At 53.4% G+C, this 27,421-nt stretch overlaps 6 protein-coding genes across 6 annotated transcripts; 1 reads left to right on the top strand and 5 right to left on the bottom strand.

The window, feature by feature from the left end:
* Positions 1-324: 324 nt before the first annotated feature.
* Positions 325-2,724, bottom strand: CMQ_3703 (uncharacterized protein; the record flags this gene model as incomplete). The annotated part of the gene is made up of 3 exons (XM_014319641.1): positions 325-808; positions 901-1,267; positions 2,415-2,724. The coding sequence occupies 3 exons, from the start codon at positions 2,722-2,724 to the stop codon at positions 325-327; spliced, it is 1,161 nt and encodes a 386-aa protein (XP_014175116.1).
* Positions 2,725-4,711: 1,987 nt separating this feature from the next.
* Positions 4,712-6,019, top strand: CMQ_3406 (histidinol-phosphate aminotransferase; the record flags this gene model as incomplete). Its single annotated transcript, XM_014319344.1, has 2 exons — positions 4,712-4,782; positions 4,855-6,019. 2 exons carry the CDS (start codon positions 4,712-4,714, stop codon positions 6,017-6,019), a joined length of 1,236 nt encoding a protein of 411 aa, XP_014174819.1.
* A 400-nt stretch (positions 6,020-6,419) lies between these two features.
* CMQ_3608 (cell wall glycosyl hydrolase) lies at positions 6,420-7,995 on the bottom strand (the record flags this gene model as incomplete). The annotated part of the gene is made up of 3 exons (XM_014319546.1): positions 6,420-7,688; positions 7,763-7,830; positions 7,917-7,995. The coding sequence occupies 3 exons, from the start codon at positions 7,993-7,995 to the stop codon at positions 6,420-6,422; spliced, it is 1,416 nt and encodes a 471-aa protein (XP_014175021.1).
* A 1,274-nt stretch (positions 7,996-9,269) lies between these two features.
* Positions 9,270-9,912, bottom strand: CMQ_3337 (uncharacterized protein; the record flags this gene model as incomplete). The annotated part of the gene is made up of 2 exons (XM_014319275.1): positions 9,270-9,531; positions 9,593-9,912. 2 exons carry the CDS (start codon positions 9,910-9,912, stop codon positions 9,270-9,272), a joined length of 582 nt encoding a protein of 193 aa, XP_014174750.1.
* Positions 9,913-10,309: 397 nt separating this feature from the next.
* On the bottom strand, positions 10,310-11,078 carry CMQ_3680 (mechanosensitive ion channel; the record flags this gene model as incomplete). Its single annotated transcript, XM_014319618.1, has 3 exons — positions 10,310-10,375; positions 10,441-10,585; positions 10,642-11,078. The coding sequence occupies 3 exons, from the start codon at positions 11,076-11,078 to the stop codon at positions 10,310-10,312; spliced, it is 648 nt and encodes a 215-aa protein (XP_014175093.1).
* Positions 11,079-11,915: 837 nt separating this feature from the next.
* On the bottom strand, positions 11,916-15,650 carry CMQ_4060 (uncharacterized protein; the record flags this gene model as incomplete). The annotated part of the gene is made up of 4 exons (XM_014319998.1): positions 11,916-12,937; positions 13,612-13,693; positions 13,836-15,250; positions 15,554-15,650. 4 exons carry the CDS (start codon positions 15,648-15,650, stop codon positions 11,916-11,918), a joined length of 2,616 nt encoding a protein of 871 aa, XP_014175473.1.
* Positions 15,651-27,421: the final 11,771 nt, after the last annotated feature.

Below are 27,421 nucleotides of genomic sequence, written 5' to 3'. Positions count from 1 at the left end.
TCTAGTCGTAATCAGCATCTCCCAACCTCTCGACCTTCTTCACTCAATCCGCGTATCAAATTATACACCAACTTACAATGTATGGCTGAAGCTATCTCCAAGTAACCCACGCTCCGGTTTTTGTCGCGTTGCCGATAACCTGAACCATGATCTCCTGCCTCTTTGCCGCAAATAACCCTGCCATCGCTATCTTTGGAGAGATCCACCGAAACAAAATGTAAAGGCTGCTCAAGGGCTCCTTGCAAGAACGATAAATGAAAACCCCGCTCCTGGGGGGAAGAGATCCAAAAACGAAGAAGGTTTACGCTAAATCTAAATGGCTGTTCAAGCCATGGGGATGCCTTGTGGAGGACCGGGTGGGCCGGCCATCATACCCATCTGTGGTGTCCGATGAGGTTGTGACACAGGGCTGGCCTGATGTACGCCTTGAGACATAGCGCGGTTGTTGAAGGCGGCCATCGCGGCAGGGTTCGGTCCTGGTACTCCAGCCCCTCCGGGGGCTCCGTGTGCGCCACTCGACTGGGGGCCAAACGCCGGTTCCTTAGTGTAATCTACACCCGGGTAGAAGCTTTGCAGCTTGGCGTACAGCTCCTTGATGTAGCGCAGCCGGTCCTCGCGGTCGCTGTTGATATCCACGTCGGTCATGCCGATGGCATCCGGTGCCGAGGACGGCTGCGGCCGCAGCCTGAAGCCCAGGCTCAGAGCGGGTGCCATCAGGAAGCCGGGGCCCTTTGCAGCGTTCGCCGTCACTTTGCGGTCGGCCAGGCTCGCCAGATAGGACAAGTTTGACTGGATCCGTTTCATGCACCTATCTCTGTTAGCGGTGATTGAAATTTGGCTGTGTGAAAGCCGGTGGAGAAACTGATATGAGAAATCCAGATGCAGAGCGATAAAACTTACTGGATGTAGTCTGCGCGCACCAGCTTTTCTTCCTCGGACCCTGGCTCGGAAGACTCTGTGACTGAGGGCTCGTCTACACCAGCCTCTGCTGTGTGCTCTTTTTTCAGAGCGATCTGTGTGTTTCGTAGCTGCACAGACTCGTACAGCAGCTCTTGGTTGATGCTCAGCAAGACAGTGAACAACTCCTTTTCCCGGCTCTCTGTACCGGGGCTCAGAGGCGCTCCCATCCCAACAGCCTGCCCGTGGGCTCCGACACCGTTGGAAATCAGCCCGCCGACGCCATGACCTGACCCGTTAGGAAAGTTGCCGGCCTGTGGGGTAGATAGCCCGATCGGCGTGCCTGGCATGTTGTTGAGGTGGTGCTGTCCTGGTGTATTGGGAGTTACATTCTGAGGCATCCCTTGGAGGACTTGAGGACTGCCACCGTACGGAGATGGCTGCTGTTGAGGCTGCTGCTGCATAAGGTGCATTTGCTGTGGTGTTTGATGTAGGTGTTGGAGCTGCTGCTGGTTGTGTGGGATGTGCTGCTGCTGTTGTGGCGGTGGCTGTTGGTGAAATTGCTGGTGTTGTTGCTGGTGTTGTTGCTGGTGTTGTTGCTGGTGTTGTTGTTGCTGGTGTTGCTGAAGTAGCTGCTGCTGATGCTGCTGTTGCTGTTGCTGTTGCTGCTGCTGCTGGAGCTGGTGCTGATGTTGTTGCTGCTGATGCTGTTGAAGTTGGTGCTGCTGATGCTGCTGTTGCTGGTGCTGCTGCTGTAGTTGGATCTGCTGCTGGATCTGCTGCTGTTGGGACAGGTGCATTCCGGCCATGGGACCACCAGGGCCTTGTTGCATGGGATTAAACTGTCGCTGATGTGGCGGTAATACCATGCCGCCAGGACCTTGCTGAGGTGGAGGCATTCGTTGCTGTTGTTGCTGCTGCGCCTGCTGTTGCATCATGGCCTGCTGCTGAGAGATGGCGTTTGGGTTCATGGGAAAGCCTTGCATTGGTCCGCCAGCCATCATGTTGAAGTTTGGCGGCATCTGTTGCCCCGCACTGGTTGGGATGCCAGCTCCGTACGGTGAGCCGGAGTATGGCGTCTGGTAGGCCACTGTGGATTGAAGAAAGTCAGCCTTGTCGCACGGTAAAGAGAAGTCGAGGATTGACCATCGAGGGGGGCCAATGGGTCACAGCCACATAGGGCCTGTAGGACAGTGTAGGGCAATATAAAAGAACGGGGAAGTGCAGGGACGCGTTGCGCATATCAATTGCAGACTTTTTGAGTTCGCGTAGTGGTTTGAACGTCTTTCGAATGCGACGCGAAGTGGGTTTGTTGGAAAAGATAGCCAATTGCGCCTTGCCAAGATGCGCTTTCGGACAATAACACAAGACAGATCAGGGGCAGCGCAAAGGAATGTGGACGACACCCGAAAAAAGAACGGGACAGGAAAGAGAAGAAACAAGGCAGCGATAAGGATGGGAAAGTAGAGACGGCGGAAACAAAGACAGTGTCTTGGAAAATAATTAGATGAACTCACTTTGCCCGTTAGCAGCCATATGGGGCATAGCGGGATTTTGCATTATGCCTGCAGGCCCAGGGTTGGCCATCATGTTCGGGCCGCCAGCAACGGCGCCATAGGGGCCTGGTCCAGCAGCCATAGAAAATGGCGGACCATACATTATCTGCTGTCCAGGCATAGAGCCAGGCGGCATGTGGGAAACAGGCTGCTGCATCTGCTGCTGTTGGAGCGGTTGTTGTTGTGGAGGCTGCTGCATCTGCTGCTGAGGGGAAGGCGTGTTGAAGGCTTGGCCGGCCGCATTGCCGAAGCCGTACTGGGTGGAGTACATGGCTGCTTAGAGTGGACGGACTGGGGAGACGGTTTCCAAGGTGCGAGGCTGTCTCGTTCAAAAGGCAGAGCACCGGAGGACGGGAGAGGGGCCGATCTGCGGCAGGAAAGTATGAGACCTGCCTTGCTCCCACCAGGACGATCGCTTCACTTCGCTCTCACACGCACGCACGCACGCACACACCACACACACACTCCCGCGCTGGCCACGTTGGTCTTTGCTCGTGGTGTGCGTCCTGCAGATGCGGGGCCAGGGCGAGGAGGGAGGGCGCTCCAAATGAAAACAAGGTTGGATGGCGAGCCAGAAGGGAAATACTGGGGTGTGTTACCAGGGGGGGTGTACGATAATGGGGACTTGGTATAGTGAGAGCTTTAAGTGTGTGGGAGAGAGCTGCAAACGGATATCGTGGGGTTAGTGAGAAGCGTGTATGATTTTGGCCGGTCTGATCCGTTGATAGGGTGGCGAGCAGGTGGGATATTAGGCTGCGGTATAACGAGGCGAGGAGACGGTAGATGGTTCTGGCCAACACGGCACGAGAAGGAGACGAGGGGCGTTCACCGGCTGCGGACGAGTACTCGTAACGAAGAGAAGAAAGAGTAGACACAGGCTAGCTAGAGGGTGAGTGGGGGTGAACGAAGAGGAGGACGGATGGAGAGAAGCGGACTGCCGGGGTGGTCCGCTGCTGGGGCCGTCAAGCCTGGGACGGAGATTAAATGAAAGGCGTTGTATTGCAGCAAGAGACCGGCAAAGAAGACAGTTGGACAGACGATCTGTTGGCTGGACAGACGACGAGAGGGGGGGGCCTTAAGAGTGGCTGTTCTTAGGGGGCGGGAAGAGGCCGAGGGAAGGCTGGCTGACAGCAGCCACGAGGGCGAACAGGAGGAGAAAAAGCGGGAGAAAAGGGAGAGACAGAAAAAGGACACCGAGAAGCGACAAGAGCGGAAGGGAAAAGCAAAAAAAAGAAGCGAGGCAAGGGCCGGCGCGAAACCCCTGGATCGGTAAAGTAGCAAAGACGCGACAAATGGAAGAAGAGCTGATCAGTAATGGCGTGTACGACGTAGACGAGAGAGGACAAGAGGTCTAGATCCTAGTCGTAAACAGCTGCCAAGCCTGGCCAGGGTGGTGGTGGTGGGAGCGGTCTCGTTTCCTGCGTGGTGGTCGAGAGTGCGTGCGGAAAAAAATAAAAGGGTGTTTTGCTCGCTCATTCTCTGTCGCATTTGGCCAGTCTGCCATGCTGGCCTCTGTTGGTTTTTTTTCCTTTCCCCTCCTGTCTTTCTGCTTGGGCCTTTCTGTCGCCCCCTATTTTTTGCTGGCCTGCCTTTAGTACAATAGCGAATGAGAAGCGAGAGGCTGGGTCCCTCAATTGTTGCCCCACTTGGTGGAGACGTGGTAAGTCCCGCTTGGTGGGGCACGACTGGCAGAGGAAGGATGATCCAGGCTTTGCGAGAGACGACGTCTGCCATGTACGAGTACGGACTGCATACGACATATTAGGTACGAAGTACGGAGTACACGGAAGAATGCATGTTTAACGGAGTGTTTTTCCCCTTGAAATGGAAGGAATTTGGCCAGGATCTGGAAGAATGCAATCAATGTGGGTGGGGTGTCGCTTGCTTCAGCACGTGCGAACATCACGTGACTGTATGAGATTTGGCTTGTACAAAGGTCACGTGTAGCGCACGTCGCTACTTCCCATTACAAGGTGAGATACTCAGAGTAAAAGTACGTATCGCCATCTCTATTTGCCCGGAGGCAGCAGAACGACTGTGCATTGACGTGAGGCGCGAGGTGCGTGGCCACCAGACGAGACTAAGACGGAAAAGCGGCTACTAGAAGGAAAAAAAACAGCGCCGCCCGTTATCGGCAGCTCGATACGGAGGAGTCATCGACGGGTTTATATCTCGCCAGCGCCAGAAGCCATTGGCAGTGACCAGACCGGACCAGACAACGTCCCGTGGGATTTCTGTTGCAAGACCAGCTGCCCGTCATGCCGTTCGACCTGCAGACATGTGCACGGCCGAACATCCTGGCGCTTGAGCCGTACCGGTGTGCGCGAGAGTGAGTGCCCGGGTCCCGTCTCCTCGTCTCCTCGTCTTGCAGCGTATTGGGCCTTGTATTCTGACCGCGCAGCGACTACAAGGACGATGGGACGAACGTGCTGCTGGACGCCAACGAGAACGCCTACGGGCCGCCGCTGACGGCAGTGAGCGACAGCGGGCTGGCGGCATCGGCGGCATCGGCAGGCATCGACCTGCTGGGACTGCACCGGTATCCCGACCCGCACCAAGAGGAGCTGAAGGAGCAGCTGTGCCGGCTGCGCAACACGCACGCGCACACGGCGCGGACGCTGACGGCGGCGAACTTGTTTGTCGGCGTGGGCAGCGACGAGGCCATCGACGCGCTGCTGCGCTGCTTCTGCGTGCCGGGCCGCGACCGCATTCTGGTGTGTCCGCCGACGTATGGCATGTACGCGGTGTCGGCGCAGGTGAATGACGTAGGCCTGGTGCGCGTGCCGCTGACGGCGGCGCCGGCCTTTGACGTCGACGTGCCGGCAGTGACGGCCGCGCTGACGGCAGCCGTGGCCGCGACCGACTACGATGTCAAGATTGTGTATCTCTGCTCGCCCGGCAACCCGACGGGCGGCCGGCTGGCCAAGACCGACATCGAGGCCGTGCTGCGCCACCCGACGTGGAATGGCATCGTGGTGGTCGACGAGGCGTATGTCGACTTTGTGGCCGACGAGCGGACGGCCAGCCTGGCCGAGTGGGTGTGCGACTGGCCCAACCTCGTCGTGCTGCAGACGCTCTCCAAGGCGTTCGGTATGGCCGGCATCCGTCTCGGCGCTGCCTTTGCTGATCCTGCCGTCGCCCGTCTACTCAACAGCCTCAAGGCGCCCTACAACGTGGCTAGCCCGACCAGCGCGCTCGCCCGCACCGTCCTCGCACCCGCCGGTCTCGCTGTCATGCGCGCCAACCGCGCCCGCCTTGTCGCCCAGCGCACCCGCCTCCTCGATGCCCTCCCGCGCATCCCCGGTGTCGGTCGTCTGCGCGGCGGCACCGACAGCAACTTTTTGCTGTACGAGATCCTCGACCCCGCTGGCCGCCCCGACAACGCCACCGCCCTAGCCGTGTACGAGATGCTGGCTGAGCAGCGCGGCGTCGTCGTACGCTTCCGCGGCAAGGAACACGACTGTCTCGGCTGTCTGCGCATCACCGTCGGCACCGAGGCTGAGGTGACCAAGCTGCTGGCCGCCCTGGAGCAGTCGCTCGTCGAGGTGCGCGGAAAGGCAGTGTAGTGATGAGTCAGCATTCGAAATGGCAAACAGAAGTGGCAAAATGGCAAATGGCAAATGGCAAATCGAATCCGTACTCCATACATCCGTTCCCTCAGTAGGCCGTCGTCTCTTCTGCGTCAAAGAAGACCACGTTCGCATCCACCGTCCGTCCGCCTCTCGGGCCGACAAGATCCAGAAGAAGGCCCAAAGTCGCGTGTTAGCACGGCCATGCTAGTCTGCCTTGCTAGAGGGGATTTGTCATCTCGGAAAGTGAGTTGGAAAACGCTTTTTTCGGCAATAGGCAGGAGCGACCTCGTTTGTTACTCTCGGTGCATGTGCTATATCATGTGCCTGTACATTTGCATGTAGAATAGTATATCCAGCTCCTAAAACACCCGACGCCTTTCTAAGTCACATACAATCACACCAACAGCCAGGCCGAGACGCTGAATACAAGCCCGAGTCCCAACCAACGGACGCCCATCTCGCGGGCACCAGCAGATGTCATCGCCACTCTGACAGCTAAAGCGGGCTTCATCGGTGACGTCACCGGTGAAGACGCTGAGATTGCCCTGCTAGCCACCTTGACAGCCGTGTCTTGCGCCTCGGGAAGCGCCAGCAGCGCCTGCACGGTCTCGAGCGCACTCATCTGCTGGCCCAGGCCAACACTTCCATCGAAGCCGCCGACATACCACTTCTGGCCGCAGGTAGCACCAGCCGGCGTGGGCACGCCGTCACCGGTGCCCGAGCAGGCCTTGGCCGCTGCGGCTGCCGATGCGCGCAGGTACGTACGCACAGCTGGGGCCAGGACCGGCACCAGCGCGGCCGAGGCCGACATGAAGCGCGACAGGTAGCCCTTGAACGACTTCATGTCTGTGTCGCACGTGTTGACGCCCTCGCACGCATGCTCCCAAAGGACGTCGGTGACGTTGCCGCTCGGCCCGCCATTAAAAAACGACGCCTGCGTGGCCGCCATCAGGCCGGCCGTCCGCGAGGACCAGAGCTGGTGGTCGGCCTCGCTCGTGCCCGCCGTCAGCGACCCCGTCAGGTTGGCCATGGCCGCGGCTCCCTGCAGGTAGATGCCGGCTGCGTACGAGAAGCTGAGCATGTTCACCTTGGAGCAGTTGTCGTTGGCGTCCACGCCGTCCCAGACGTTGTAGTACTCGTCAACGAGCCCGATGGCTGTCGACCAGTCCCAGATCCGCGCCGCCCAGTCGACGTACGTCTGGTTGCCTGTCAGAGCCGCCAGCCGCGCTGACAGATGGAAGACCCCGCCGTTGCTGACCGAGTTGCGATAGTGTAGCCCGTTGGAGTTGCTCGCAAAGATCTGCCAGTTGAACCCGCCGCCGCACTGTGTCGTGTTCCACCGCGCCACCATGCTGCTCCAGATGTTGACGCCCAAGTCCAGCCAGCTCGGCATGCCGGCCGGCGTCAGTCCTGCCGGTTGCGGAAAGTTGCGCTCGGCTGCCGCCAATACAGCAAAGCCCCAGAATGCCTGATCATCGTTGCCCTCGTCGCCGTAGTGCTTCGGCAGCATGAAGTCGTAGTTTGGACCCACCTGCGCCATCAGAGCCGTGGCGATCATGTCGTCGTACGTGCTGTCGTTGGTGTAGTGCGAGTAGTCCAGCATGGCTCCGAACATCGCTCCACTTTCCCACCAGTAGTAGGGCGTTGGCAGGTCCTGGAACGTCTGCGAGAGAGCGCGGTCTCTTGTCAGCGGGCACAGATACGTCGTGGAAGTTTGGAAGCAGTCGTCCAACTCACCTCGGCCGTGCCGTTATAGTACGACATGACACCAGAGGCCAGCGTCTTGGAGACATCCAGGATGGAAGCTAAGCATAGGGAGGTACCAAGTCAGCAAGATGAAGCAGCAGACGAAAAGGGAACCACGCCCACAGGCTCGTGGAAGTGTGCTCACTAGTATCGCTCACGTCGAGCGTATCGGGGACTGTCAGTGAGGCCGCGGCCACTCCAGCGAACAAGAGTGTAGACAGCATAGTGGAAAGACAACAGGAAGACAGATGTGATGTAGTAAGATAGAAAACAAGACGTGTGAGCGTAAGATTGGCCGGCCAGGTCAGACAAACACAAGGACAGGCCAACACAATATATAGATGAAGATTCGGGCCTTGAGTAAGAGAAAATGGAATGTGTAATGGAACGGGAGGCCAGCTCAAGCAACTCGAAAATAATCCGGAAAGGATGCACTGGGCAGAGAACAAGTACGATAAAGAGAATGAGGGGATCAAGCTCGCAAACGATTGACAGCAAAGCCTCGAGCCTAAAGAAGACAAACGACAAAAGAAGAAAGATCAGACACCGGAAGAGCTCACGTCAACGGGCCAAAGCTGGCCAAAAGGGCTGGAGCGGACGGGGGTTAGTACTTGTACTCCCCGATAGGAGAAAGAAGGCATTTATTGGGCTGTGCAGACACGCAATGGGGCAGCAAGGCAGGATCGCCCCAGATCCTACGCTGGTTGGCCGTTTTGCCTTCTTCTTCTGACTGCCTCTTTCCTCTTCCGTCCTACGGAGTATTACTCCACAGACGTTTCGTTTCATCTGCCAGCAAAACTGGCCGGTTGGGCCAATCATCGCCCACTGCCGTTTAGCGGTTACGGCCTTAGCTCCAGGCACCGTCCAGGGGACACTGTCCTCCTGGTCTCGGCCTTTCTTAATTCTCGGCCCCCGTTCATGTGGTTTTGTGTTCTTTCATTGTAATTGGCACGTCCCACCGCAACCACCGACTCCTTTGTCTCTCGCATCTGTTCTTCTTGGGTCTGTCGCCAGATGTGGCACGCCTGGACCAGTCGAGCCTGGCGCTCGTATCCGAGTGAGGCGCGCGCTTCACAGACTTCAACCGTGGGATCCAATCATTTCTATAAACAGACGTGACTAGGGTTTGCTTTCAATGCCATTTCTTTCCTTCTTCCCCGACGTCTAGGCCGAAATTAGCGGATGCGCCCGTCTGTTTCACCTGGCTCATGGCTTATGGCTGGGACATATTGAAAAAAGCAAAGAAAAAGGAGCGCATGTCGATCGTTTCTTTGTTCGCCAAACGTTGCCAAGAGAGCCCTAACACCGCCCACGGCTTGACTTCATTGAGCTCTCACAGGAGAAACGTTGCCTCCAGCTTCGCTTTTTCAAACTGTGGCACCAGCCTTGGTGTCCACAAGACACAACGAGGAATCAAGGCTGATGCCGATTGCACCTTGCCAGGTATATTACTATCATTGACATGTCTGGGGGCTCTTGGAAGAGCAGAGCGCTCTGCTCAGAGGACAGCAAGACAGATGGCTAGCACAACGACTGTTGCCCATGGCACGACATGCAGCAGCGACGACGCCGATGTCGTCGCCAACGACCCAGGTGGATCTGAAAGCGTCAGCACGCCCCAGCGCACGTTGGGTGCCGTCAGCGTGCTACACCATTCGGTCTCGAATGCGCTGGCTCGGCCAAGTCCAGGGCCGCAGGACGAGTAGACCGTGCAAGCGGCTGCCGTCGTGTTGTCGAGCTGACAGTCGATGGCGACAGTTCTGGCGAGTCAGAGGAGAGAGAGAGATGAAAGACAGAAGTAATGTTTGCTTGTGTACTCACAGCGACCCCGACAACGACTCTGCGTAGTGTAGACTGGACGGCCCCTCTGTGACGACAAAGGGAAGGATATTGTCCAGCTGGCAAGACAGCGTCGACTGGTCGTCGCAGAAGATGGTCACCGTCGTTTCGGCCGCGCTGCCGGTGGCCGATCCTATGATGCTGCCGCGCAGCAGCGACCACTGGTCCGGCTCGAAGCCCGGCACGAAGACAGGCAGGGTCGAAACTGCAGCCTCAGCCGTAGCTGTAGCTGAAGCTGTGGCCATGGTCCGCGGCATTACAGCCGCAGCCGGTGCCAGAGTAGAAACCGCACGCGCCGTCATTGCGAGACGCGATGCCAATCGCAGTCCACTCGTCAGTCTGCACACAAACGTTTGATTGTCAAGATGAAGCGGAGATAGGATGTCAAAAAAAAGGGGGGCAGGCGCCAAGACTGATATGGAGGATAGAGGGGCTGTCTAGGTGTCTTGGAGCACAGGCTCGGGTGAACTATACGACTACGGCGAAGCTGTCACCAAAACAAGAAGTAGTCCGTCCGGCCCAGGTAGAAGGGCCGATGTTATTGCCAAAATCGCTAAAATGCTGCATTGCGGATGGAAATCAAAACCAAAAACCGAAAACCAGATTGCTATGCGGAGATAAACCAAAGACAAAGGGTCAGATGCAAGACAGGGAGCGCACAAGAGAGGTCAGATGTGGCAAGCTCGGTTCCACGGGTGATTACATGCCGGATCGGCGCTCCTCGCGGCCGTCGAGCCAGCTGGTGCAGTTGACACAGCGGAGCGCCTGGACTGGTCAGCAGGCGAAGGAGACGAACGAGGAGAAGAGGACGGAGGAGGAAGGAGTCTCACCTTTTCGCTGATGCGCTTGCGGCAGTATTTGCACTTGACCGTGTGCTTGATGATGGGATCGTGGGAGAAGTACTGGTACAGGCCGGCAAGGGCGTAGAGCGAGATGCCGACGCCCAAGAAGTTGATGGCGCGGTTAAGAAAGACACTGTGCTGTGAGCGGGGATGGCAAAGCAGGAGACAGACAGACGGAGAGAGGCTCACCCATAGGCCATGACGACGGCGCCGTCATCCTGGGCAATCTGCAATGTGTTGTAGCCGTTCTCGGCTGCGTAGCTGGGCCCCGGCTGCAGCACGGCAAACTTCTCGTCCAGATTCTTGTTAAGCGGCAAGAGGACCGACAGCGGCGGCAGCAGGATATCGCTGACAAACGAGTTGACAATGGCCGTGAAGGACGCCGCGATGATCAGGCCAAAGGCGATCTCCAGGATATTGCCCTGCAACGCAAAGTCCATGAAGCCCCCCCAGACCCGCTTGACCGCTCGCTCACCCAGCTCCATGACAGTGTCGTCCTGCTCCAGATCCCGCTCGTCCAGGAACGGGTTGGACGCGGTCGGGTCGTCGCGGAACGGCAGCAGCGACGGCGCAATACCTGTCCGCGGGACCACCGGCCCCACCATGTCCATGTCAGCCGACGTCATCCTGATCGGTTTGCAGAGTGGGGACAGAGCGTGCGAGGAGAATCTGGGGGACAATGGCACGGACGAGGAGAGAAGAGGGAGGAAAACGAGACGAGAGGACGGAGGATGGGCGAACCGATATAAGAACATGTCCTGGCCTCTCCTCCCCACCGTCCTCGCCCCTCTCCCAACCTGACACCGCTGCTGATCGACCCCTGCCGTTGCGCTCGGGGCCTGCCTAGATAAGGTTTCGTACGATGCACCCACCTGGAGTGGTTGGCAAACACATCTGAACTTGAAGCTATTCCCATGACAGCTTTAGCGCCTATCAGGATTAGCGTGATCGCTTATCTATGTGGGACATTTCACGTGATGATCTGTTACAAACAAGTTTGGAGCAGCACAGGTGAGGTGAGGCCTGCCAAGAATGGTGGTAAGGCTCAATGACACACGGAGAGCAGTGTTGGCACGTCCATTCAGAAAGCAAGGGCAGAATTTGGGCTGTGATCCAAGAGTTCAGTGCCCAAAAGTGGACAGAGGTACGGAGAACAGAGCACAGTAAGTGTATTAACGATACGCTTGCAGGAAGCGCTAATCCATATTCATAGTAGTGGCCGCTATTTGCAGACTTGCAGCTTTGACGATTTCCACCGCAATTTTATGCTCGCCCGAGCGACTGCATACAGTCACGCAACATATGAGCGCTCTTCTCGCCTTCCACCAATACGTCTTTCATTGCAGCCGTCAAAGAGAATTAGAAAACGATCAGCGAGACCAATACGGACAAACAAGCTCTGGTCAGAAACAGAAAGCCAGCCGCTATCACACCATCCCATCCAATCCACTATCCCTCGTCCCTTAGGGCTTCGGCTCGGCTTCAGCGGCCGCGTCTGCCTTGTTTTTGGCGGCGGCTGCGGCGGCTGCAGCCCGTGCATCTTGGTGCAGCCGGTATGCCCAGTAGACAGCAGCGAGGCCGTTGAAGACAAATGCAGCCCAGGTAAGGTTGCAGAACGCGGTGCCCCGGACGGCTTCCATGCCGATCGTATCCTTGCCCAGCCGGTTGATGGAGTCGACGGTGGACCCAGCGGCGACGACGGCGACGACGGCAGCGATCAGCAGCGCCATGGCTGCGCCCGACGTGGTACCCAGGCCGGCCAGCAGGGTCTCGCGCGGGTGCGAGGCGAGCGTGACGAGGGCAATAGCCGACGTCAGCAGGCCGAGACCGGCGGCACCGACGCCGACAATATAGAAGACGGCAATGGCCATGCCGATGGTGGGGATGCGGTTGAGAGCGCCGGCCAGGCTTCGTGAGGCGCCCAGTGCCAGCAGGCCGCTGTCGCCGGTGAAGCCGGCCTGCAGCTCACCGTCGATGATGCCTGAGAGGTTCAGCTGCGGGATGGCAATCTGCGACGTGCAGTTGGTCACGTTGCGCCAGTTGTTGGGCGCTGTCACGTTGGGCGAGAAGCTGCCCTCGCACGAGTTCATCACGTGTAGCGTATAGAACTCGCTGATGCCCAGCAGCACCGTCATCCGGTTGGCCGCCTCGGCATACGTCAGCCCGGCGATCTCGTTCTCGGCCGCCGCCAGCGTCATCTCCCGTGCTCGTAGTCGGTCCGCTGCTGTCCCGTTGACGACGTCGTAGTCGTAGTCGCTGTCGCTGCTGTTGTGGCCGTGTCCCGGGTCGCGCTTCTCGCGTAGCGCTCGTGATGCCCCGGCCGTGGCGAGATACAGCTGTGGGACGTAGTTGCGGCCGAGCACCGACGTGTTCAGCTGCAGCAGAAGACGGTCAACATCTGGCAGTGCCAAAAACGGCGGGTTCTCACGTACCATAATGACCTGGTAGTCTTCCATGAAGCCGGGCGTGTTGCCTGCGAAGAGACCTAAAGTAGTGATGATAAATCCAATGATGGACAAACCTACGGGGATGAGAGAATTGAACCACATCGCCACGCGCAAGAGGGAGCCTCCCTCTCTGGTTCGACAAGAAGAAGGCAAGGCAGGGAGTGTATTGTCAGCAGCACGTCAAAGTACAGTGGGAGCCTTCTTATCTGTAAGAGTTCTTTCTGTTGACAGTTTGTTAGTATGCCGGCCACGATCTAGTATAGATGCAAGCTAGTCGGAAAGGAGAAGAGGAAGAGTTATCAAGCGAGTCTGCTTAGAAAAGCCTATCCAGGAAGGTCAAGCCTAGAGGTCAAAATGTTTCAAGAATGAGGTAAAAATATCGATATGGGAATCAAGCAGAACAGCCAAATTATGATTAGAGTTTAGAGTAAAGCTAAACAGTTGCAGAAGTCAAGGTCGACTTCACCAAAGAAAGGGGCAAGGTCGTATTTATGAATGGCCAAACAGTCTTTACACACCAGGAAACCCGTCACAGCGTAAATAATAGAACGAATGTTCCCGGATGGCAGGGCAATGACTACGCTGAGCTGACTGGAATGTGCTGCCGCATTCCAAGAGGAGCGCTCGATGCTTGCTGGCCCCCTCATTGTCTCGTCCTTTTCAGCTTTCTCGGACATTACAGATGCAGAGAAGGAGTGCCTTTGTATTAGACCTAGCCTGTGCGGGCTCCAGCATCCATCGCTGGCCAGGACCTGGGGCGAGTCAACGAGGCTGCGGATCCGCGTCGCCTTGAGCTACGATCACGTGACCGTCTCAGCTCACATTCCACAGCCCATATCTACCAGCAAGCACTCATCCAGGTCTGTCGCCCAAGACCGTGATAAAACGGCCCCGTCCAGCCCGTTGCCTCCGGATGTGACGCTCAATCATCTGTACCTCGCTGGCCGCATTCACCTGCCTAGCCACCTCGCCCGGCAAGTGCTCTGTCGAGGCCACGCCGCCGTACCCGTCACCACACGCGCTGCCATAGCAGAGCACCAGCGTTGTCACCTTGCCCCAGTCGCCCACCCAGTCCACCGCGTCGTGGTCCGCCCGGTGCATCAGTGCCGGGATCCACGATGCACAGCCCGTCAGGTCCAGGTACTCAAGGCCGTACAGCGCCTTGCTCAGCTTTCGGACCACGAGGATGGCCTCGGCCCAGTCGTCGTCTAGCGAGTGGCTGTATGGGCCGGTCCCGCCGTACTGCACGCGTCTCTCGCCCACGTGCGAAATGACGGTGACGAACTTTGCATTGGGCGTCAGCGTCGGCTCGGGCCAGTAGGCCAGGCTCAGGTGCGTGAGCGTCGGAATGTGTGCTGCAAACGCCAGAAGCTGCCGCCAGTTCACCTGAGACCTGATGCTTCCGGGGCTTTGGGCAAGAGAAAGATGTGTCAAGTTCGGCAGCAGTGAACGGGGCAGCGATGTCTCGCCCGCGGAATCCCACGACTCCTGCAGGTCCAAGCTGGCTCTCTTCTTCGCAGCTGCAGAAGATCTGCCCATTCCTAAAGGGAATAGAAGGTCGCTGAGCTCCTTGAGTTGTATCGACCGTCCGATCGACAGCGCGAGATCGAGGTAGTGGACATCCTCGTTCGACAATGTCGGGCTCGGCAGAGAACCGTCGTCCCAGTCGCCATTACGGCCGTCAGCCTCAGCGTCTTCGGATCGGTTTTGAGCAGTAAAAGGCTGCGGCAGCAGGAACAGGGTCCTCAGGTCCGCCACCGTCACGCCCTGGCCAGCGTCTGCACGGGCACTCAGACAGGACACGACCGCAGCTTTCAACGCGCCGTGAAGGTACGGAAGGTAATATTGGTTGAAATGTCTCTGGAAAGCCCACTCGATGGCAATCTTGCGCACGACGATACTGACGAGACTTCTGTGGCTCGGAGTAGAGATTCCAGGCATGCTAATACCCCGGGGAGTATGGTACTTCTGGGTGTCTGCCTGTATCCGCCGTGGAGCATGTCGGGACTGTGAGAGCCAAGATGGCGGAGGTGCTGGGCCTGCTGGAGCACGCTGACGACCACCAACCCCGCCGGCAATGCCTGCAGCTTGCGTGCCAGCAGCAGCAATGCCACCCCCATTAGCTTGAGCCGCTGGGGCAGCTGCTGGCATACCTGGTAGAAGAATACGGGCAATATCTGGCGGAACGCTGGGGGCCACGATAGCATGGGCAGCTGGTGGTGTCAACCCATTTCCTGCAGAGCCAGTGTCACCACTTCCACTGCCATGGCCCGTCCCGGCAATACTTGGAGCAAGACTGGCCTTACGCAGACTTGCCAGCAGATCATTCACGTTTCGGGTTTGAGGTTCTTCTAAAGTACAGTCAATGGATCAGCAATAACAGCCAACACATGTGGTGCACAAAAGGCTAGAGAATCTGCAAGCCGGTGGCAAAAAGCAAGAAAGAGGACTTGAAGGGTCTGGGAGAGCACGAAAAGGACAGATGGCCAGCAGCAGGGGGGTGGGAATAGGGAGAAAGGGGGAGAAGGGGGAGAAGATGCAAGAAGGAGACATGATGAGGACTCGTAAGAGTGGTAGCACGTTGAGGGAGGACAATACCCAAAATGGCATAGATGTAAGTAAAAGGCCGGGTTTGCTGCAGCGATTGGACAGACCATGATGGAGGTTACTCTGGAGGCCGGAGCTCTCCAAAGAGTGCGGCGCAGTCGTCTGCGGCTTTGAGTACTTGGCCCAGTGCCGTCTCTTGGGCATGCTATGGTCCTGTGTTGTGTTGCTTCTGCAACACGTCGAGGGAAGGGGGAAACGAATGGGCAGACGGATTGCTGACGTGACAGAGACACACGGAAAGGATAACAAGACGCTCAGGACAAGAGATGTGGCCGAGAGCAACGAAGACAGAGGGGCGTACAAGCACTGAAAGGAAGCAAAGAGTGGGATGGAGGCAGTGATGGATGCAATCGAGAGGAGAGGGGGTGGGGGGGTGAGGTCTGGGCAGGACAAGGCGCCCAGCAGCGGGGGTGCCGGCTTTCCCTCGCTCAAACTGGAGGGAACCTGCTCGCGGACCGATCGCCTGTGCTGTTGTTGTTGTCGTGTTCGTGTCTGGTGTCGCCCGCCAGAAGCAGTCTTGCTGTCTGCCTCTGCGAGAAGATGCAACGACGCGTGCGTTTCTGTGCTTGCAGGAAGCTGTGTGCCCTTGCTGCTTCCTCTATTATGGGGCCCACAAGATTGCTCTACCTCCTTTCGTGTCTTTGTGCGATGCGCATTTATACGATGTAAGTAAGGCGTCGTCGCCTGTTGTGGTGGTCGGCTTCGGGATGCCGGATTTCTTGCCTCTCTTTAGCGAGACGAATCAGCTGTCTGCGCTTGCCTGTACTGCGTTCCTGTCGTTGGTAAGCCCAGACAGTGCATTCTGAAAATAACACTGTGGGGGCCATCACTACTGTCGATGACTGCACGTCGAGGCATCAACAGAATAACTCATAAAAAGGGCCCATTCCAAGGCTCCTGCTGCAATAGAGAGTGCCGCCTGTCTTTCGTTCTATCATAAGACATATTTTACGTCAAAAATCGATTGCTAACGGCCTGTGACCGCAACATGCGTGCAGAACCAGACAGAACGGACCAGGCCGATGAGAGGAGTCGCAAGTAAACAGTTGTAAGACAAGATTTAATTGGCACAAGACGGCCACGGGGCCTCGGGGTGTTGGACTAGACAAAGCTTCGACAAAAGATGGTCGGGGCGTGAGAGAAAAAGGCAATCTACTCAGGCAAAAGGCGATTCGTCGGTCTTTCTTACATCTAGGCGTTTTCGATACGCGTTAACAGTTCAAGTGTTAACTCCAGTTTCATGTCCTCTAGCCCCTTCTTACTCCAGATACACGATAGTAACCTCCTATGCTCCGTCTACAGCTGGGGGTGTGGGGGCAGTAGAAGGAAGGGGCGAGAAAACGATTTGTTTCAGTGTAAGATGCATGGACAGGGAGGCAAAGACCATTTGACTGGACGGAACTCTGAGACGTACCCAGGCAGAAGGTATTGAGAGCACGAAAACTGATTCCCCGATTCCTCCGACATCTCTCGGTTAAAGCTCTTGTTCCGATATAAATTGCGAGCTAGGAGAGCACACTAAATGGGGAGATCAGAAGCAGATAGTCCATCTCCAATCACATAAAGCTCATGTAGGAGTACAAGAACAGCTGCAAGCACTAGAAGGGTCTTAGCTAGAGTGCAGGACTACAAGAGTATCAAGAACAGACATGTTAGAGACGTCTAAGGTATACTTTGAGCCCCTGTGGTGTATCAATTTACGCCTTATAACTACAAAGTCGGAACTTGCAGCTCTTTAAGTAGACAAATTCTTCAGATCTCTCGCCGAGGAATGAGCTGCCCAATATTTTTGCCCTTTATCATTCAATCACTATTCGGTTTTGTATCGAACAGACTGCAAACTTTGCCCTAGTATACCCATAAAGTATAGCAAGACAGACGTAACCAATACATTATTTAAATCAAACAGAGGGAATGGTTAAGTCGTCGTTTAAGATACAGGCACCGCACAGTTCATTGTCAGGATGTTATGTCTTCTGGTAGAGGGGGCCCAGCATACAAATTTTAGCAGTGCTCAAGAGAAGGATGCAAACCAGATTTCTGCGGGCTAGAGTGAATGACAACACACTCCGACTTCAAGTTTCCAGTTTAAGTGCCAGAATTGAGGGATCACCTAATTTCTGACTCTTACATCTAGACATTCAAAGTGGCTACGAGAATATGCAGTTGTGCGCACGAGAGCATCAATGTTTTTTGTACGTTCCGTTCAGTAACAGTACATATATTTTGGCGTAAGCCATCGAATCCTGATCCTACTATTTTACCTGAAAAGACATGTTTGATGCAAGAATTCTTCATCCTCATAGTCGTCCTATGAAACACTACTCTAGAACAATCTCTTACAATAGATAAAATATAAGAGTGTATAGTTAGCATAGAGCATTACGGAAATTGCAAGGGGTGTATAATAAAATTCTAAAACGTACTTCTATGTTGTGTCCTGATACTAAGCATATCTGCTTCGGAAAGATAACCACATAGCTCCCATTTTAATTTGCTTTTTATGGTGATAACTTTGAAAGCCTTTTTTTTTGACAGCTTCGGCCATAGGTTTCCTACTGTAGAAGTATTATCCCCTATAAATAGTCTTACTTTCATTCTAACTTCCTAGACTATTCTTTGCTTTCGCGTGACATACTATACTGGAGCAGGGTCGCTTTGTAAATATTTTCCCAGTGATCAGAATCTGGCCTTACATGCATATTCTTTTTGCTTATATTAAATAGTAAACAGCCCTTAAGATATTTATTTTGGTTTTTATGCTGTGTCCATAGTGCGACGACGACATATTTTAAAACGCTGTCGGAGTTGTCAGTCTCCTTAGTCCCAATTTGGAAATGGTTAGCGACAGAATTAGAAGCCTGGGTGTGACCGTTGAAAAATATAGCAGTCGCTGGTATAAGGCCAATATTGAAGAGGCATTTTTTCGATGTTGAGAAACAGAACAGTATGCACTAGAAATTGCCTGTTACTGCAGAGGTACTTTGAGTGTCGGGTTCGGCGGGCAAAACTCACAGCAAAGGCGATGGTGTAGGATAGTGGTAGCAAAACACAATCTTGCCTGGGTAAATTCGGCTATTACTAAGAAACATAGGCAGCGTTACAGAGTTACTGTGTTTTAAGTTTGCGACGATAACACATACCAAGCCATCTCCAATGCCGTCATACATTTAAGATAGAACAAAAAGCTCTACCGAAATAGGGATGCTTTGTAAAGGTGCCTTCAGGCTTGGTCTAATTAGCTAGATAAATCTGAATAATACATCACAAGTGCCATTATTGTCTTTATTTAAGGCCTCAAACTAAGCGTAGGGCTGTCATAATATATTGAGATGGCTGTATAGTGCTTACGGAAGATGCATCGCGTGCAGTAAACATACCCGGTGGCAATAACACAGACATCGGGCACTGATAGCTTTTTTTTGAAAATCAAAAAGAGCACGGAAACTTCTGTGCACAAAATAATCTGGCCTTCAACTGGGTGGGCTCGACTTTCCCGAACTGAATGTCCGGTTTGCAACTGCTTCTGCGAAATATTTGAAAAGGCACCATAATTTCATTACAGGTTAATGGACAGGGCAAGGCGATCTAGCACATAATCTCCTTGTGGAGAGTTTTTCAGTGGTGTCTGATCATATTCTTCCTCCGTATGTATGTTCGGAATGAAGGTGATGATGGCCAATAGCGTTGGTCGTGTGAGTGCTTAAGTCATTTTCTCGAGCACGCCACTGCTGCATATTTTCTGCATTTTCGAGAAGAAAGCAGACGCTTCCCATTTTGCAAAATATTGACTTTGCTTGTGCTACCAGACATGCTTTGATGTGACCCACACGGATATCAATTGTGCTTGACCTAAGTGATCATACGTCTCTTTCTGAAATATGGATGCTAAATTTCTCTCAGCTTCGTAGGGGTCTCTTGGTTTTTTCGGGGGGGTTATTTTTTGCTTGCTGCTGATAGAAGCTTGGGCTATGCTTTAAAATGATTTGAACCCGAAAAAGACAGCGAGAAAAGGGGGAACGAGGCGAGCTGCATGTCGGCAGGCTCCTTGTCTCGTTGTCCATTTTGATAATACCAAGAATAAAAAGAGCTGACAAGTCTAAAAGGTACTTGCAAGGTCCATGGGGGTACCAAATGAGACATAAGGACTCCATCTCTCGTTTCTTCCGTGGGCTGGTCCGGTAGCTACAGCAATAAGAAAAAAACCAACGCAAGCGTTGCAAATGTCTACTTCGTATGTATCTTACGTGCTCTGCAAGCCTCTAACAGCAGGAGAGGTAAGCAACCCAAATTTAGAAACGGCACCTACAGCTGTTTCAGACCTTTGATTAAAGCTCAGACATTTAAATTTTCCTCATTCTCTAGGATATATGCATGCCACTTTTCACTACGAAAATGTCACGACTTCCGGACAAGGCTATGTGCTTTGGCCTCCCTACCTGCAGTGCAGGCATGTCCATATTGCTCTGACCATGTATGAGCAGTAGACTCGGACATATGTCCCTAAATTGCGCGGTGCGAAGCAGGTGTCTTACAATGCTCGTTGTTTGCCCGCTTGCGAATGATTGGAATGGCTGCCAAGCTTGCAGACAGGGTGGAACCAGTTTCCGGCGTGGCTGGGTCTCCAACTTGGCTTTCATGCAAGTTGAGTACAGATCCTTGAAATGCGGTCGCCTTCTCTCTTCTACACTATCTACCATGACGATGTCTGTTTTGCTGCGGCTCACCACACACTCAGCCGGAGTCCGTTTCAGTTGACGGGCAGTTGGGTATGCACGCGGGTCATTCCATTTCGGCCAGGCCATGTGCAAGTACTGCATATCGCTGTTGCGAGCCACCTGGCATATCGCCTGCCAACTGCTCTTTTCTCAGTGCCGCGGAGTATCACGGATATGCACTTCCAAGAGACTGGATACGAGGAGTTGCAAACAGAAATACGAGGGTGCGGCTTGCCACACCCAATGATCGAGCAGCACATCGGCCCCCTCTTCTTCGCGAAACCCGACAGGCCACTGCTCTTTGGCAGATTCGTTCGGAAGCGAGGAGGCAAGGCAACTAGGCCCACTAATGAAGAAAAAAAACAGGGCTTGGGGCCCGTAAAGCAACCGGCAGTCTGCGTGCGAAGGGCTGGCAAGCCGAAAATAAATTGGCTCGGGAGAAGATTGGATGCAATATACGACTGGTACGAAGATCTGGACCGGACACCGTGACCCGTGATGTGTGATTATATTTAGACTTTGCAATGTGCCGTGGTCGTTTGTGCTGCATTGCCACCCTTGTCGCAAGAAGCCAGGCGCAAACAGCGTTTACGCTCTCCACCCCGACCAGCAAGGTGAAGGAGGAATGAAGGACCTTGATAGAGCTGGTTAGTTCGTGTCTGCAAGGTCCATCCGTGTCCCACCCGTTTCCCGTATTAGGAACTTTGCTCTGGTCCTGGCTGTGCGCTGTGAAGCCTCTTTTGGCTCTGCCACAGGGGGTCCAGGAACACGTATCGCAGACGAAGGACAAGTTCTTGACAGCTTCAAGCCGTCAGTTGTTTTCTCTTCTGTTATGTGCTGGTGACCAGTCACATAACACAAGATCTAGATAAACCACAACGCCTTTTCCCCCTTGCTCTACCACCCTCCTTTTCTTGGGGATGGGATGGGTAGCAGTGACCGCTGGGAATGGGTGGCTTGTGACAGAGTGGAGGTTGTGTGGCCTTTCGGCGTGGCGGTGGATATGGATGCAGCGGGTAGATCATATGTGGTAAGCGGACGAGCAAGGGCTCGACTGCGGCCGCCACAGGGCAGCAATGCAGCAAGGTCAGCAGAGCCAAGCCGGAATTTAGTAGCGCTACTGCGTATCATACCGAACTCCTTGCCATCTGCAAAACACATCCCACCAACATCCATACAAAGCTGCAAGGGTCGGCGTGAAGATACGACTTGTCTACATGTGGGAGAGGTGTCATACCGGACGCATTCTCAACCTGCTGGCAAATTTCGGGGTCCTAGGTCTATTTCTATTTTCTAATAATGCTGTGCATCAGAAGGGATTTTCCATCCACATGGGGACTCAGATCGATGGCATATGCATGTGTATGTGTGAGACTGTTCAAATTCTTTCTCTTCAGGTATATAATAATTTGCATTTCGTAAAATTGGCGGCCCGGTCCGACATAGCTTTCTCGTCTTCTTTGGCGAAGTGGGTAGGGGCCAAGGCATCCGAGAAACGATATGCAGGCTAGCAATATGGAGATAGTAGTTGCACTTCCGCTGAGACAATCAGCTTCATTGCCACGTCACCGCTTGTCGGCTTCTCGCCTCCGATTCCCGGCTTTTTCTCGCCTCGCCAATCATCTAATTCTAGGCGCATATCGACAGCAAATCAGACACAGAAGCAGGAGAGGGGGGAGGCGTAGGAAGAGAGGGATTGATGCCGAGTTTTCGAACCAATCTAAACGAGGGCACGGGAACGCAGACGGTGGCAAATTGGAACCGTGGGTGATCGATCAGCTGTCGATAGTCTTTATGAAGAAGAGGACCAGGGTGAGCCGGGCGGATGTGGCGAATGGTAGAAGCCGGCTCAGCCATACGGGAACTCACACAAACGACCTTGCAGCACCCCTTAGCAAGGAGTGGCAATGCAGTAGCACTCTGGTACTCTGGCCCGACGAGCGGCCTCATCTCTGATAAGAAACAGACATCATGTCCCCGGACAAGGGTGGGGGAACAAGACAACAAAATACACGACATATCTTACATGGCGGTTGCGTAATTCCATCGTCGCACTGTTCGTGGATTCAGTAAGCCAGAAAGATACAGGACGGACAGGCTGACAGGTGCGTCGTGTTCCTCTCGTACACGACTATGCAAGCGCAAGGTCGTGATGGTATGTAGGAGATCTCACGAGGACCTGCCTTGTCTCTGCGATTCCTTGATCGGGAACGACGTCGTAGCAGAGCCATCCTTGACGAGGGACGAAGGACGAGGAAGGAAAGGCGCACAGCACAGCTTTGCACATCATACGTGTCTAATTTCCCTCTCCCGCGCCTCTTGAGTTTCGTGCTACCTAGACAGCAGGTTGCTGACAACAGCAAGAAACGGGCGAGAGAAGCCGTCTAGAAGGGCGCTGCAGAGAAATTGAGGCTAACCTCTCTCGGGTACGGAGGCCTTTAATTGGCTCGGAAAAAGCCAATGCTAGTACCGGTCCATGACGGGGGTGTGGTCCGGCACTGGGGATGGGGTAAGAGCGCCAGTGGTTGTAGGAAGAGTTAGCGTCCCCTAGTTGACCTATCCATGTAAGGTTCGTCTTCCTCGCTTATAGCAAGTCAGGCATATCCAGAAAATCATACATCGAGACCATACGTCCGTGGACTCTTGTTGCACAAGGGGGGGTACACCAAAAGAAAAGGGAGTGGGGATGCGAACGGGAGATATAGGAATGAAGGAATGAGGGGACACAAGCATAGGCTAGATAGGGACGAGCTCGCAGGCAGATGTTGGGTTGTCCTGTCGGTGGCATTCTTGAGCATGAATTTGGCCGAAGGCGGGCGAGTGCTTGGTAGAGAATGTGGAACATGAGGAGAGAGAAAGGATGGGATAAGCACACAGAGACAGACAGAAACAGGAAGGATGAAGATGTAACAACCTGATTGCGGCCGTTGGGTTCCATCACTGTCTCTCTCTGTTTTCCCCCTTTTGAGAACGGTCGGAAGAGACGGCCAGATCTGTCCACAGACAGGCAAAACATGCAGCCGTCTCACTTCTTGGACTTCGTCCATTATGGGTACGGATTGCATGCTTCATTATACTACCATACCAAAAGTCACAGAGACAAGCTATTTCCAGTGCCGTGAGTAGCAGCCGGTTCGCCTAACGGCAATACTTCGTAGCGACTCACTACCGTTTTGGCTAGCCGGGCAACGAGGCGAATTGGCTACGGTTCTGTCCGTCGTATGGAGTCTGGGGGGAAAATACCAGTGCCTACGAAGTAAAAGCTAGTTATGGTAGGACGGAAGGGTTTTCGGCAGCAGCTGGTTGGCTGTGCAAGGAAAGGAAGCGGACAATAACTACCTGATTTAGATGTTCCCTACCAACAGGTAGTTGGTTGGGGAGATTATGAATGAGCAAGATCAAGCTTGCATCGAGGAAACAGAGAAAAGAGGGAATGAGAGATTGGGCGCACGACATCACATCTTTTGGTTCAGCTTGCTCTGGGATACGTCTTGGCTTTAGCTCCTGCTCCTCAATTCACCCATCCTCGTGGCTTACATGCAAATAATCGGTATTCAGAACTGGTTGGGAAGGGGGTGGCATCGAGAGAGAGAAAGGGGGGGTGGGGGGCTGAGAATAAGGGAGTCATCGTCTTCCGGCACAAGCTGCAGGTCTCCTGGTAATTTGCAGCTTCGGCACTCATTGTGCTGGCAAACAACCTAGCCACCGGTCCAGGAATCAGGCCATGTTGAGGCGCCTGTATTACTATCCCGAGGCCTAGCCGTGAGAAAGTGAAGATGGCCTTGTCATTGTTGGTATTGACTCATATACGAGAAAAAGGAAAGCGGTTCTATATGCCACTTGTTGCTGAGGAATAATCGATCTCGTAGGAAAATCCGACTGCGCCTAATCGATCACGTATTATTTTTAAAACCCTTTTTTTTGCTGCAGATTGCTACTTAGAAACCCTAGTTTGTGTTTCTCGTATTCCATGTATGACAATCTGCAGCCTTCCGCTGTGCTTTGACCAGCAGTGCCAAGTGGTTTGCGCATTATGGGAGTCTGTTTGATTCTCTAGATCATTCTACGCTTTCACCATGTATCAAACCAGGGCAACTCTTGCCAATACACTGGAAAGGTACGTCTTAGTATTTATACGAATATAAAACTGTTCAATGCGAACCTGATAACGAATCTGGTTGGCAACCTGAGCAGTTGGCATACACCCATCCCAGACGAATATATCGCAGATGGTGAAGCGCTACTAAATACGTAAAACTGAGAGCAAGCGCCCCCCCCCTGGCTGTTTGTCTAAGGGTTAGATTCCGCTACAGAAAAAATTTGGCGTACGACTAGCCTTGTATAAAATCTGTAACAGCTATATTATGGCTTAACAGGCTGGTTTGGTGTGAACGTTGTGCCGTTATCCTTCTAATGTTGCGGGCGCTGTTTTTCTTTGCTTCCTGCCACTTTGGAACTGATAACGAAATATCCGAGTGACAAAGTACAGATTTTGGAGAACAAACAATTCCGTCTTCCATTCAACCTTAAAGTCCTGAAGTTGCTACTATGTACGCACGCGCTCCCGCTAAATGGCTAAAAAGCAAAGTGCGTGTCTAGCCGTCTTCCGTACAATTAGAATGAAATATATAAATAGGGGTGAAGGTAACAGATACATCTAGGACTCTATCTGAAATAGCGTCTGAAGCAGGTATCTGCAGGGAGGAGATCAGACCAAGAAAATGTGATGCGAACGGATTTGGACCGGGGGACGGTTTCGCTTTCCAGTAGACAGGGTATCCTCGTTGGTCTTTGGAGAGATACTAGAACACTACTTCTTGGGAAAAGCTTTAGGCGGGGAGCAAAAATATCGAGGATACAGAAGACAATGTCATAATTTGCATGCCTAGATCTAGCTTACGCTGTTTCCAAATTCTTAGGTACTTCCCCCAAACCAAACGGGAGGAAAGTCCAATGCTAGCATTCACATAGTGCACTTTAGACTTTGCAGTTTTGTGATAACTGTAGAATAGGTTCGTTGTATACAGGATGGTGCAAAGATCAAGAAGTAATTCAGAGATAGCAAAGACCTTTACTGCTCATCTTCAGATTTATTGCACAAGTTTGTTTGTCTTTCTTCCTAGGCCTCTGAAAACACAAACAAAATCATAGCTGTGCCGCCTGCTTGACTCTAGCAAAACTTCTCTTATCCAACAATACATCGCAGAATTTAGCCTCCTTGATCTGTCGCTACACCAATGCCTGCCCGGTAAAGCTCTGGAGACGCCTACCCAAAGCCGTATCCCGCGGCCCTTAACATCCAGGTCAGTCCTACCTGTCTTTTTCTTGGGCCGCCCTAGAAAGCTAGTCTTTGTGTATCCTTCGTTCCCTCAAACCACACCCCCCCCCCCTTACCCCCATCTACACCGTCTATTTTCTATACTTACCTCCTCTCCCAAATAAGATATTTGTGGTGGCGCTCGTTTCTGTCACTCAGGATCAAGGTATATAGACGGGCTACCTCTCTCCATACCTCTGTCTTCTTTCCTCCTCTTTTCTTTCTGTCGCCAGCATTTCGCATTTGCCAACATCTTTTCTCATACTAGCTGCTTCTTCCAGCAGATTTATCATCTGGGGACTTTGCACATGCATGTGGCCTGGCTCCAGCACCGACCAAAGAACCATACAACAAGAAAAGCGGATTGCTAGGAGAAGGGTAGACTCACCTACCGCCGGACCGATACCTATCGTCTCTCGGTTCTTGACCTTACTTTTTTTCCCCAGCCAAGTCAGAAAAAGGCCCCAAAGCAAGGAACTGCAATATTCGGCACAACCTCTTCATAGTTTGGCCGAATTTGGAGAACAACGTAAGTTTGGTGCCCGCCCATTCATAGAAAGTGCGCGTTATCTGTTCCTTCCTATTTCGTACATCTCGATTTCTTCTTCTTCGTGACACCCCATTCCATTGTCCTCCTTGTTACGTTGGTCCTCCCCTCCCCTGCAGGTCATATGTCTGGCTCCGACTCCCTTCACAATATACAAAGGCCCGAAAGAAGCAGTGGGTCAGCCTTTCTCAAGCGAGATACAAACGTCTTGATGTTCAAGCCTCTATAGCTTTTTCCTCTACAACACGACGTCCGTGTTTTCGCCCGCCTGGAAAGCACGATTCAAGACAGACAAGCAAAAATTCGACTTAAACACGCAGGTAATTTTCAATATGCCCGCTACGAGAAGTATAGAGAACAGAACACCAATCTGCTTCAGTTAAACACATCAAACCATCGTGGATTGACAAGTGTCCAACCACATTTGCGAGGACAAGAAAAAGAAAACAGAACGAAGCAAGGCAATCATACACCACCACATCCCGTGTGTACAACTATCATAAACGCTTAATATTTCCCGTGCGGTTGCTCCATCACTGCTGAGGCTGCCTCGTCAAGGCTGGTGCCAACTCGTGCTCCATATTGCTGGATTTCGTCGAGGATTTAGCACAACCCGCACTTTACCGTCGCATCCAGCCTTCCTGAAAAGAGGCAGCAACTACCCTTTGAGTAAAGACACTTGTTTTTCCGCCCTCTCTATCTTGCCTGTCATATTCCCTTGTGTCGTTACACACAGAGACACGTCGCCTTGTTCACACATTCGAAAGCAATTGTCGCGTACAAAAGTACTGCTTCGAACGCGTTGACTTCACCAAATTAGGTCTCCTTTGTCGCGACCGAGTGTTTTCACCATTTAGATACTCCTTACTGACGCAGGTGGAGATTGGGCTGAACAGGTTTCCTGACAATCGAGTCGTGACATATCGTAAACACCATTGAACTGAACGCCAGAAAGAGAGAGCACAGTCGGCAAAAAGCTGACAACATCGACCTGGAAGAACGAGGCACAACAGGCAACAGGATCGGAGAGAACGCGAGACACGCAAAAAAAAACCTCCCACGAAGAAAACACCCACCCAGAACTGCAAAGCAAAAAGAAGACAAAAAAAACAAAGGCAGGGTAGTTTCGCTTCAGGTGCTTGTCCAAAAGTTTCTTTGCGACAGCCAGTTGCGGTTTTTGTGTCTCGATTCGGATCAGCCAACCACAGATAACCTCGCATAACTTTGCATAACCTCAGGGCAACACATAGTATTTGGCCGAAGAGGTACATTTTCAACTAGACATTTCAAAAATACCATAAGGATGAACCTAATACCCCCAGCTATACAGATT

The sequence above is a fragment of the Grosmannia clavigera genome (assembly GCF_000143105.1).
Source record: "Grosmannia clavigera kw1407 unplaced genomic scaffold GCSC_113, whole genome shotgun sequence".
Lineage (NCBI taxonomy): Eukaryota > Fungi > Ascomycota > Sordariomycetes > Ophiostomatales > Ophiostomataceae > Leptographium > Leptographium clavigerum.
This window is presented reverse-complemented; position numbering and strand designations above follow the sequence as displayed.